This window comes from Euprymna scolopes, chromosome 2, assembly GCF_053919585.1.
Source record: "Euprymna scolopes isolate OS-2025 chromosome 2, ASM5391958v1, whole genome shotgun sequence".
In the NCBI taxonomy this organism is placed as follows: domain Eukaryota; kingdom Metazoa; phylum Mollusca; class Cephalopoda; order Sepiida; family Sepiolidae; genus Euprymna; species Euprymna scolopes.
In genome coordinates this window covers 203,286,989-203,300,285 of record NC_136483.1, presented here as the reverse complement: position 1 = coordinate 203,300,285, position 13,297 = coordinate 203,286,989, and the positions used below count along the sequence as shown (strand labels likewise).

The 13,297-nt window shown below is 33.0% G+C and overlaps 1 protein-coding gene across 2 annotated transcripts in view; it reads left to right on the top strand.

Moving 5' to 3' along the window:
- Positions 1–12,921, top strand: part of LOC145302281 (uncharacterized) — a 39,566-nt gene extending 26,645 nt beyond the window's left edge. For both annotated transcript variants that reach the window (XM_080144644.1, XM_080144645.1), the window contains exon 2: positions 9,014–12,921. In XM_080144644.1, the coding sequence (XP_080000770.1) occupies positions 10,580–12,250 (1,671 nt within the window). In that variant the 5' untranslated portion in view covers positions 9,014–10,579 and the 3' untranslated portion in view covers positions 12,251–12,921. The remainder of the gene's footprint in view (positions 1–9,013) is intronic.
- Positions 12,922–13,297: the final 376 nt, after the last annotated feature.

The window sequence follows — 13,297 nt, the reverse complement described above, 5'->3', positions numbered from 1 at the left end:
GATTAAAAATTTAAAATTAAGTAAGATGAATGTACAAAATGTATAAAGATTTTTTCAATTTTCACCCATTTTTTACATCTTAAAAACTAGTTTAACCTTAAAAACTGTTTTAACCTTAAAAACTAGTTTAACTTTAAAAACTATTTTAACCTTAAAAACTAGTTTAACCTATAAAACTGTTTTAACCTTGAAACTAGTTTAACTTTAAAAACTATTTTAACCTTAAAAACTAGTTTAACCTTAAAAACTGTTTTAACCTTAAAAACTAGTTTAACTTTAAAAACTATTTTAACCTTAAAAACATATGATTTTGAAAAACAATTTTTAATAGAGTATATTTATTTTTTTAAGTCGGTTTCTGTTTAACCCATAGTTGGGACCCTAACAGGTACTACCACTCCGGGTCAGGGTGGACCTGGGAGCAATGGCAACTAAAGGGTGGCTCCACACTCCCCAAAGCCCGCAAGCTGGGGCCTCACCATCAGATATAGTTTAAGGTTATATCGAGGACCTGTAGGTTTCGTGTAATCTCATTCAAAACGCAATCCATTAATGAAGAAACCGGTTCTAAAATTACTTTTGTAGGGGGCTTGGTCGATATTCACCGATGCCTGGTATTACAGTCGTGATGTGAGCATAGATAAATATTTCCTAACCCCTAACAAAAAATAAAAATAAAAAGGTTATCAGAAACAGCATTAAGGTAAAGACGATTTTAAAAGGTCAATATATGACTTTTATTTAACAATAGAAAGAAATGTTTGTAACTTCTTTTATGGTCGCTAGGATTCTTGCTGCAGGAGAGAAATCTTTCTCTGACTGAAGCAAAATGTTTTTTAAGATATAAAATATTTCTTATTTGTCTGTTTAAAACGTTATTAAAATCCGTTCTATTAGTTAATTCAGTCTTGTTAATCCAGTGTGATTTGGACGTTAATATGAAACAAAATGAAACAAGAAGATAAATGTTAATTTTCGCTGGTCTGGTGCTTCCATGTGGAGAATTTAGATGTGTGACATGCGCAAAACGATGTTGGTTGTTTAACGTCGGACCCGACGGGGTCGATCTGGTTGTTATTTACAGCATGCTTACTTCACTACGACTGATTGGTTTTGGCGCGCGTGCCTTTTTTTTTTTTTTTTTTTTTTGTAGGTTTCAAACCGGCTCCAACGAAAGCTGTAGGAAAAAAATATAGTTTTGAAATTCGCTTTCTTCGTAATCCGACTGGCCGAAAAAAACAACATCTTTGTGACGTGGGGTGCTTTGAAATACGTCCGCGTGAAGAAGTAGAGTTTTAGTTTTATACAAGGAAATTGCATGGCTGTAGACAGCAGCTGTACGCGCAACCGAAAAGTTCCTTGCATGGCCACTTTTAATATTTGTAGCGAGTCGCTACACTTTTTTTTTTGGAACTAGAGTTACGACAACACTCGAATTATTACAATTAACAAATTTTATATATGATTAATTGAACACAAGTTGCGGTTTTTACGTAAAGCTGAGGAAATTACGTTATTAATTAAACAACCATGACTATCCATTAAAGCAATCAGACACTTTTTATAATTCATTCAATGTGATTTTTTACTTTTTAAAAAATTATTTCGATGTGTTTTTTTTTTACTTATTTTTGAAATGTTTGGAAGGGATTCTAAAATAACCAATACTTCGCCCCCCCCTCTGTCTGTCTGTCTGTCTGTCTGTCTGTCTCTCTCTCTCTCTCCCTCTCTCTCTCTCTCTCTCTCTCTCTCTCTCTCTCCCAATAAACACACAAAACAAAAAAGATTGACACCGATCTTTTTTCAACTTTTGGAATAACGAGGAGATACTGTTGGTCAAGTAGACTTCCGGTATTTAATGTTGACTCATCTTCAGACGAAATTAAGTTGTGATGAAACGAAATATTTTATGTCATTAATCAAGAATGAAAAGATTTTATAAACATTAGTTCGTTATTCTTTTCGAACGTTGTATAAATTCTAATTGAATCATATTGATAAACATTTTGATGAATGTCAACATTGATTTTTGAAATATGGAATGAGGATAAATGACCACGTGGTGTAATGGCTGTCAGCACAGACTATGAATTGATCAAACCGAGTTCAAATCCAGTTGGATCTATTACATTTCGTAAAAATACATTTGTTGAATAATCAAAGTCGTGTGTAGCGAAAATCTCAAGAATAAGCTAACAATTCGACGTGAAACAAAGCAGATATAAATTTGGAAAAACCATTTGGATATAATATGGCGATTGGAGCTGACGACAACTGAACATCAAACAAAAATAACAAAAAAAATTTCAAAATAAATAATTTAATAAAATAATGGCATGTGCACCGGATATAAACTCGGAATCGATCTTCAAATAAGATATGTCAAATGTCGAAGGACATAGGCGATTACATAACAGCGGACTGAATTGAGTTGAGACTTGGTATTTTGTTTTAGCGAGCAGTGGCCAAGAATGAATCGCCGAATTCCTATGTGCGCGTCTTCTTCCTATCAACCCACCACCCCTCTCCATTTATCGAACTCATCGCTTACCATCAAAACCCACGGTGACTAAGTGGTCAAGGACACTCACTGACAACCTAAGTGTGTCACGTTCGAATAAAGTTCGTTCCAGAGAAACACTTTCACTTAGGGATGTTGGCAACCTTCACATGACCCCTTCTATAATTAACCGGTGTTTTTTTATGAAAGAATTCTAACTAGAAAGATATCACAGAAACGAATGCCAACAATAATCATCTAATTCATACGAAATAAATGAATAATGCTCAACAACAGCAGCAGTATTACTATTGGTTCACAAGGAACTTTCACACAGATCATCAAAGATCTCTCCTTGATAACAATCTGTGGTGTTTCCTAAAAACTGAGTGACAGCAAGTCTCCCCAGATTTCCAGTACTCTCTACCTTTTTCGGTAACATTTGCAAATGGTTTTGCATTATCGCAACAGCCGCTTACCGTTGATTTCTCATTGGCAGCGGCCATTAGTCTTCACTGGAATTTGAGTGGCAATAAGCCTCCTCAAGGTCCCAGTTCTCTTCACACTATTATTATTATTATTATTATTATTATTATTAGTAGTAGTAGTAGTAGTAGTAGTAGTAGTAGTAGTAGTAGTAGTATGATTAAAAAACGATAACCCTAACAGTAACAAATAAGAAAAAAATACAAAAAATAGACAGAAAATAAGAAAGGCAATAACAAAGGAAGAAAAACGAAAGAAACAAGAAAGAGATTAAAAATATAAAAACAAACTGGAAAGAAAAAAAGAAAAGGCAAAATACTAATAAAAAAAATAAGTGGGACAAAAAAAATGAAAGGCAAATAGTCACGTGACATTAATATTAAACAACAAATTAAAAGTAAAACAAAAATGGCAGAAACATTTGAAAAGGACAAAAAAAAATAAATAAAAAATAGAAGAATGAAATAACAACCGAAACATCCGAAAAAGGCGAGAAAATATCATTTTTTATGTAACTCAAACATTTTTCTGTTCAAATTTCTTTCTGTCTTGATGTGAAAACGACCTTCGACGCCCGCGCCAAGTTTCTGACCTTTGAATGTCATGGTTGTCTCTGCGTCATTTAAAAGGACTTACTCATTTTTTTTTATTGAAAGAGCAATTTCGTTTTTTACAGGAAAAAAGAGATCAAAAGCCGGAAGGAGGCAAAGTATTTACATCGAATTCACATAACAATTGACACTGTTACGATTTGTCCTACAAATTGTTACAACAACAACAACAACAACAAAAATAATAATAACAATAACAATAATAATAATAATAATAATAATAACAATAACAACAACAACAACAACAACAACAATAATAATAATAATAATAATAATAATAATAATAATAATAATAATAATAATAATAATAATAATAATTGTTATACCGGCCTTCCTTGAACAGAGGAATTTACACCGATTAGCACTATAAATAGTGCTAGTAATTCCAACACCGGTGAGAGAGATGCGACTGCACTTCAACTGCTAGCCAAGTGCCTAGCAGATATACACGCTTTCCTATCTTTGTACATTATTGTTAATACACTTGTTCCTTAAACGAACCTCGACTTGATTGTTCTTATTTTCACTGTTGTTCCACAACACAAGAACAACAACAATAATAATAATAATAATAATAATAATAATAATAATAATAATAATAATAATAATAATAATAATCGAGGAGAGTCAAGGAAGATGGAAATAAAGCACTAGCCAGACCTCCGCTGGATGAGTGTAAAGAGGGCTGGGACCCTGGGGAGGCTTATTGCTACCCAAATTCCAATGAAGACCAATGGTCGCCGCCAACGAGAAATCAATGATAAGCGGCTGTTGCAATAATGCAAATTCACCAGCTAAGGTTATCGAAAGAAATGGAGAGTACTGGAAATCTGGGAAAACTGATTGTCACTCAGACTCCAGTGAACACCACAAATTGTTCTAAAAGAGAAATATTTGGTGATGACCCGTGTGACTACTCCTAGTGAATAAATAATCATAATAATAACTCAACCAAGCGGAGATGAGGGCACTAGTTGAGCATGACAAATATTTGGGAGTTCTAGAAGCAGAAGGCACCATCAAAGCAACTGAAATGAAAGAGATAGTTGGAAAGGAATATCCTAGAAGCACAAGAAAACTCCTAGAAACTAAACTGTATAAACATATGGGTAATATCGCTAGTAAGATACTCCTGACCATTTATAGATTGGACCAAAGAAGAACTGAGACATCTCAACCAGAAAACCAGGAAACTTATGATCATGCACAATGCACTAGATCCTAAGGATGATGTTGACCGACTTTATATGAAAAGGAAAGACAAAAGAAAAGGACTGGTTTATATAGAAGACTGTGTGAATGACACACAAAAAATAGAAAAATACATAATTCAGATCAGCGAAAGAATAATTACTAAGGCAAGAGACACTGAAAAAAATGATCAAGACAGAAAGCAGAGAAACAATGGATAAGACGATATGGGAAACGAAGCAGCTACACGGACGAAAAAGTGAATATACTTCTGCCATTAAGAGAAATTACCACAGATCTAAATAATTTAATTCATTTTAAATTAAATGGAAAACATGTTTGGAAACCCAGATCAACATAGTAGAAAAATGAATAAAAAAGGTCAATAAAAAGAAAGAAAATATTACAGAGAGAAGAAGACTAAACAAGAAACACAAAGAACTAAAACAAATGATACTAGCGAAAGCTGGAAGACCAGACGAAACAGATGGAAGTCAGAATAGCATAAATAATATAGGAAATTTGAAAACAATGAAAGTTATTTTTTAATAAAACGACAATGAAGGGAAAACAATAACCAGACATTAACAGAAACAAAAACCTTTTTTGAAATATATGGAAAAAGTAATGTTGTTTTAATTTCTATTTATAAAAATTATTGAATGTCAATATTTTCAAAACATTCAATCTTTAAACTAATGAGAATTTGCTAAGATTTTCTTTTAATTAAAAACTGATTTTCTATTCAAAAGTTTCATCCCATCTCATCATCTAGTCATGATAGTGTTATAGATCTTATTGACTATCACATCGCCTCACTCTCTTACCCATTACACCAGTTAAGTTTTTGGTGGTCTGGAGATTAAAAAATACAACTCTTATCTACCAGCTTCCTAAGTTGCAAATAGAAGAAACCCTCAACTGCAAATACGCATTGTCAGACAAAACCACAGGTTGCCCTCTGGTAAGTCATAACAGCCGGAACCCAGCTTATCGGTATTACAATGAAGCCAAAGGGGCTAACTCGCTAATTTAATCAGTGGTGGGCACTAGTTCAATAAAGAACTGTTCCGCTCTCTTGAATGCGCGTGCAGAAACAAAAATAGCAACCAGTTGAAACATTAATAAATAAATTGGATAATAAAGGCCTTAATATCATAAAAAAGACATGTTGGCCATAATTTTAAATGTGATATTTGTTGAAAAGAAACCTGAATACAACTACAAATCAATTTTTATGACATATCTTAGTTAGTACGCCATCGCATATTGACCCAAAACATTTTAATAAAACTATTTAAACGATTTTTTTATAGCCGGTAATTAATTTTTTTAAATAAGGAAAAACCTGCTATTTCACTCCACAGTATTCCATTTTAAGAAGAACAAACTCCTTAAAATGAGACACTGCTGGATTGATATTTTTTATTTTTGTTTTGTTTTTTACATTAAAAACTTACCTTGTAATTTTACTTTGTCCTTCTAGGGAGACAATCAAATAGCAAAGTCTTTTTATATAAAAACTAGCAGGGGTACCCGGCGTTGCCTGAGTGTTTGTTTCCGGGACGGGGGGGGGGAGTTTTAAAAAATGTTATGGTAGGTAAGTAGGAATGATCAAACCCAGAGTCATGAGTAAAAGTAGGAAAATAAAGTGTGAAAAAAAACAAAAAACATCTGCAACGTTAACAGTTCGGCCACCAAGAAAAGTCCATTCCAGTTGTTTAGGAAAAAAAAAAGAAAAAAAAAACGACTACGGTAGGTCGGCGCGAACGTGAAAATATAATGTGAATTGTCCAGCACGCTAACCACTACGCCACAGAGCACTGCAGCTTAGTTTAGTGATTTTAAATAACTTAACATGAAAGAACTACAAAGCCAAACCGGTGTTCTCTTCTCAACTGTTCCTTGTGAACGATCCCCAAACGGTGTTAAGTGGTGGCAGGGGGAGGAGGAATTTATTAGAGAGAAAATATTTTACCACTTCCATTGATCTTAACCGATTTTGGCCGTGACTTCTCAGCAGAAAAAGTATAGAAATCTAAGATTATCGAGGAATTTGAGAAATAATAAGCCTATAACACACCTCAGATATTGTTCTGCCGTTTGTGCATATTATATTTGCATGAAATATCTTGATTTTTAATCCTATTAATGTCAAAATCAGACGGGAAAAAATGAGTTCATTTTATTTATATAGAAAGAAGATAGATAGATAGAAGATAGAAAAGAGAAGATAAAACTTTAAAAAGATAAATAAAATTATGTATTTTATTCTTGATTACTCTTGGAAACACTATGTTTTAACAAGCTTCTGTTCTGAAATGGAGCACATATATCAAATCCGTTGTCATGGTTACTAGAAAAATGGTTGGATCATTCTACTGATCCAGTAGATATCTCACTGCCGATGCAATTCTCTATTTGTATAAGAGTCAAGTACCTTCTAAGATTGAGTACTGTTGCTACATCTCGGCAGGAGTTGCTCGGAGACCCTATCCTGCTTTGACAGAGTTCAAAACCAACTTTTTAACCTAGTAATTCCTTTTTCTCTTCCCTGCAACATCTTTTCCACAAAAATGTTGCTAACCTGTCTCTGCTCTATCATTATTTTAATGGCAAGTGCTCATCATTATTTTAATGGCAAGTGCTCTATCATTATTTTAATGGCAAGTGCTCTATCATTATTTTAATGGCAAGTGCTCATCATTATTTTAATGGCAAGTGCTCTATCATTATTTTAATGGCAAGTGCTCATCTGAGCCCCAATCTATGGCTTCCCTTGCTAAACTTTAACAAAATACTCGTCTAGCTAAAACCACTAGGAATAATTTCCCCCACTCTCTATCTGCGCCTAAATCTTAACCTGGATTCCATGAACAAAATTTCTTTCCTAGAACTGCCTACATGTGGAATTCTGTTCGACTGGCCTGCTTTCCAGCTGACTACAATATGATCGTCTTCAAGTCCAATGTAAACAAGTTCTTGAAGAATCGTGTGTTTCAATAATAAAATAACAAATTTCCACTACTAACGATTACTACAATATTATCTCATTGACTCCCTTTCACTCATAAATCTTATCCTCGAGTGGCCTCTAGGCCTTGATAAGTGGTGACTCCTTTGTACATTTTCTTTTAAATGACCAGGGAATGGCACGATGGTCTTCCAGAGAAAATTAGATCATATGGAATCACTGGAAAAATACATAATGTAATTCTTAAGTAAGAAAAAAATCCAAGTTGTCCTCGACGGTCGTACATCTAAACAATATAACATAATTGCGGGAGTAACTCAGGGGTCTATCCTTGGACCTTTATTATTCCTGATATTCATAAATGACCTCCCCGATAAAATTGTTTTGGAGATGGGTATATTTGCCAATGACACCACTCTCTACAACAGATATGAGGGGAAAACAAATGAACACATATCCAAGGAAATGGCAGAAACACTAGAGGATGACCTCCAATCTGTAGTGGAATGGGGACAAAAATGGATGGTCACCGTGATGCTCGGTGTACCTTGGTTGTAAAGTAACCCTAAATATGATATTTGAATTTATGCAGATTTCGTATATATTATCATATAGTTCATTTTCTATCGATTCTTATATATTATAAAGTTGCGATTTCAAAAACTAAAAAAAATATCTCCATATGACTTGGGTGCATCAGCTATAACCAAAACCGAAACCAAAACTTATGAAGAATTCGTGGTAAAATTATTTATTACAGGAAATGAAAGGTCATAACAATTAAATGAAAGTCACTCGGAAGAAAAAAGATGTAAGCGTGACACACAAAATAACACACACAAAATATCGTATTTATATATAGATACTGTTCTTATCTTGAGTGTTATTTGCACAATATTTCAACTGATGTAACCCCCGACTTGCTTCACATATATCTGGTGAAATAATCCAAATGATGCAAATTATCAATTCGTCACTTAAAAAAATTCAGAAATATAATTATTTAGGTTTGCAGTTATTAAATCAGGGCTGATGATAATGCTATTTTTTTATACATTTTCTAAAAATTAAAGCTATTTCTTATGAAGTTTGTAGATTTTGTTGCGGTTATTTCAAGAGAAATATTGAAGTTAATTTTCTATGAAAATACTAATGAAATTTACAGTCAACAAAATTCAGAAACAATATAGTTTTTTTTGTTTGTTTTTTTTTTCAATTTATAATTTCATTTTTTTTTCTTTCTTTTTGAAGGTATGTTTGCTGATTCGAATATGAAATCATCAGCCTTATTTATCCCTGACATCAAGACAATATAAAAGAAATTATTGGGATTTCAACATATTAACACTGACGTCACATCCGCTGAATTATTGCGCAGTGATACCGGAAGCAGAAAATTTGTCAACAGACGAGACTGCTAAAAATCTCTAAGAATGATCGTCTTTATTCAGAAAAAATAAAGAACAGTGAAATAAGTAAAAGAAAAGAAAAAAAAATATGATAACCTATATAATAATATTATATAATTGAATTTTAAAACACTTTTAAATAACTAATCGACAAAATAATTTATTTTTTTTAATATCAATTAGATATCTGTTTAAATATTGTTTTCGTTTCAATAATTTGGGATTTAATTTAATCCAGCCAATCGGAGTGGAGATTGTGCCACAAATTTTATAAAGGATTTAAAATTACTTTTAAAGAAAAGATATGAAATTATAAACATTAATATTTATATAAAGACAAATTTGGTTTCCATTAACTTCGATTTAATTAAATAAGGAAAATATAATTGAATAGTGCAAATAATTATTTATAACCGAATCATATATTACTTCTATAGACTCTTCTAATAAAACTTTTAAATTTTATGAATGTTTATTATAGGATTTTAAAAATAGGTTTTATTTCAATAATAACCAAACTCATTTAATAGGAACAATATTATTAGAAAATTAAACATAGTATTCATAATTGAATTTGAAAGTATTTCTAAACAATTTACTACTAAAAATGGTGAATAAATATCCATTATAAACTTATAAAATAACTTTTGTTTCAATTATCTTTGATTTAATTTAATAGGGACAATATTATTCGATAGTGTACCTAATTATTTTTAATCAAACCATACATTTATTAATGTCTTTGAAAATGGTAAATATTCATTTAATCGATGCATAAACATTAGACATTGTACCACATCATTTATCTATTTTTTCAGCAATAAACAGAACTATCATCTGTTATTGTAATATTTCTTTAAATTAATGAAAAATATGTCATTAATACTTAAATATTCGCATAAATATATTAGTTCTTATTAAACCGTTTATCAAATAATTCGATTACACTAAATTTCCACTACAAACGATTATTAGACTACTATCCAAATGACTACAATACAAAGATTGATTTTAAAAGATTGATATTGAAATTTTCATAAAAATCCAGTCGTTAATTATGATGAGAAACTGTAAAGAAATAAACAGACAAAACATGGTTTTTACTTATTGTTAAGACAGACAAACTATGATTAAACACAATTTCAAACTCATTTTAAAAGTTAACCATAATTTTTTGTTAAATATTTCAATTATTTGTCGTTAAAAAATGCGGGATGCTTTAAATAGCTATGATATGAGATATTACAGCATAGAATTTGTAATAAATGCAATATAACAATATTAAACGCTTAAGTAAACTATTTTATATACGACCTGCACTTACTTGCAGATAGTAAGATGGCTACTAATATTCATAAAGTATAAATATATGATTTTGAAAGAAAAGGATACATAATCATTATATGCCATGGAATTCTCCAGATTTTCTCAGATCGTGTCAATCACTCTTGTCTATTTTGTAACAAGCTGCACGATATTTGGTAGACGTTTACCTATTTTTGAGTATCCGTGCGCCGACAAGGGCGTGTGTGACTGTTCGGAGGGCGTCTACACCCCGATTTACACAGGAATAATTACGATCGACTGCCGACATCGAAATCTCACCCGTGTCCCAGCTCTTATTGGTATCCCGAATTTAAAATACTACCGATTCATTCTCAGAGACAATTACATCACATTGATCGAATCTCGAGACTTCCGCTACAACATGTTCACCGAGATTGACCTGGGCGGAAGTAACAGATTAATCCGCGTCGCAGACAAAGCCTTCGTGGCCACTAATCGCTATTTAAAACGGCTCACGTTAAATGTGGATCATTTCAACATATATAAATTGCGATTCTTACATGCTGTCCCGAAATTATTAGAATTGACGCTGGAAAGCAACGATAAACGAAAACAGACTACGCTTCCCAGTCGACTTTTTCCGGGGTACAAGCTAAAAGCTATGTCCAAACTTACCTTGACTGGATTTGGTATCACAAAAATTGCGTGGGACGCCTTTCTCGGTGTTAGTAATTTGAAAATCCTTCGCTTGACGCATAATAACTTGAGTGTCGTGCCTAGCGTGGCTTTAAAAGGTCTGCGATATCTTACCGAGTTGGATCTAAGTCACAACCGATTCTCGACATTACAAAAGAATCCATTTGGGCAGATGTACAAACTAATAAAGTTAGATTTGAGCCACAATTTATTCGACAGCCAGGAGGCAATCGCACCGGATGCGTTTACAGATTTAAAAAGATGCTTAAAAACTCTCATCATCGTCAACTCTTCGCTTGCCACAATTCCGACGCAATCGTTGCGGAACCTTAAAGAACTGTCACACTTAAATCTAAGTGATAACCGACTAGAAAACGTTGCCAACAATTCGAATCCATTTAAAGGAAATTACAAATTACGTGAATTGGATATCAGTGGAAACCGATTAAATCTTTCGACCGAACTCTTCGGGGGATTAAACCTCTCCCTCCACAAATTAATCGTACGTCGAATGAGATTAAAAGAACTACCAAGGCAACTTTTAGCCGGTTTCGTGCAGCTTCATTACTTGGATATGTCCAGCAACTTACTTAAGCGTCTACCGGCTGACTTCAACAGGGGACTTCATATCAGACACTATATCCTAAAAAACATGGACATCAACAATATCTCGGGCCGGGCGTTTGTAAAACCAGCCCCGTCAGCCAAACTCCACGTTGACCTCAGCTCCAACCGACTCAGCAGTGTGAAGTTCATCAGTGAAACGGAACCATGCACCTTTCACGAAGTGGTGCTCTACAGCAACCCAATGCTGTGCGACTGTTTTCTTTACAGTGTCATCTCTGATGACACCATCAACGCGCGTGGACGTTGCAGCGGGGGAGGAGTGCATTTCCAAAATGTCAGTTTTTCCGACCACGCGTTGATAGACACCTTGCGACGGGTGTGCATCATTCCGGAATCGAGCATTGCTCCTTGCCGGAAACTTGATGCTCTGTGGAGAGCACATAAACAGTTTTCGGGGGTGCGGTCTCTATGGCAAAATGTTCATGTAGCTACTGTCTTAATTTGCTCTGTGGGTCTATTCATTTTTTGAAGACACTTTTAAAAGATCTGCAATGGTTGATATATTTTTGTTCTTCCATTTGGACTAACTGGACCGATTTTGCAGCGGGGGGGAAAAACGGGAAGTTTTTACAATCGAAAAAGAACAAGAGGGATGAAAGAAACATATTTATTCATAGTAATTGAAACCTTAAAACATGCCATTTAAAAAACAATGATGATTTTCTTTTTAATTAAATCCTGTAGACGGCGTCTTCCTATACGAATGCAGTCTTGAAATCTGCGGTTAAGATTCCTCATTGATTGCTGCAAAATCTTGAATTCTTCGTTTTAACTCATCTAGTTGAGTTGTGTAAACCTTACTCTTGAGATAGTCCCACAAGAAAAATCACAAATGGATAAATCAAGCGATCTAAAAGACCATTCAACATCACGGAATCTTTAGATCGCACGGATACTAAACAATTCTCGTGCAGCCTTCAATGATTATCGTGCAGTCTGGTGTTGCTCTATCCTGTTGGAACTTGTGATCCATTGTTACTAAGATGGTTACTAAATATTTACTTGCTGAAGGTAATTGTCATGCAGAGCTGCTACTTGTTCATGTCCGATAATACGTACTTCAAAAGTTCTCCTTCTTTTGGAATCACCCAGTATATATATATATATATATATATATATATATATATATATATATATATATATATAAATATATATATATATAAATATATATATATATATATATGACGTGAAATGTTTGAATTTCAAATCAAAAGATTTTGTTAGATAATTTTATTCTGAAGTATATATATATATATATATATATATATATATATATATATATATATATATATATATATATATTTAAATAAGGGAGTAGTCACCAACAATGTGTATTTTTTAACATTATTTTATTATTCTGTGTCTTGGTTTTTCATGAAGAATTATGTTTGGATCATTGTAATAATGTTTGTAAGTCATTGAAATCGTTTACGCGCGTTTCAGACGGTCTGTGATACTTTAGAATAAAATTATCTAACAAAATCTTTTGATTTGAAATTGAAATTCAAGCATTTCA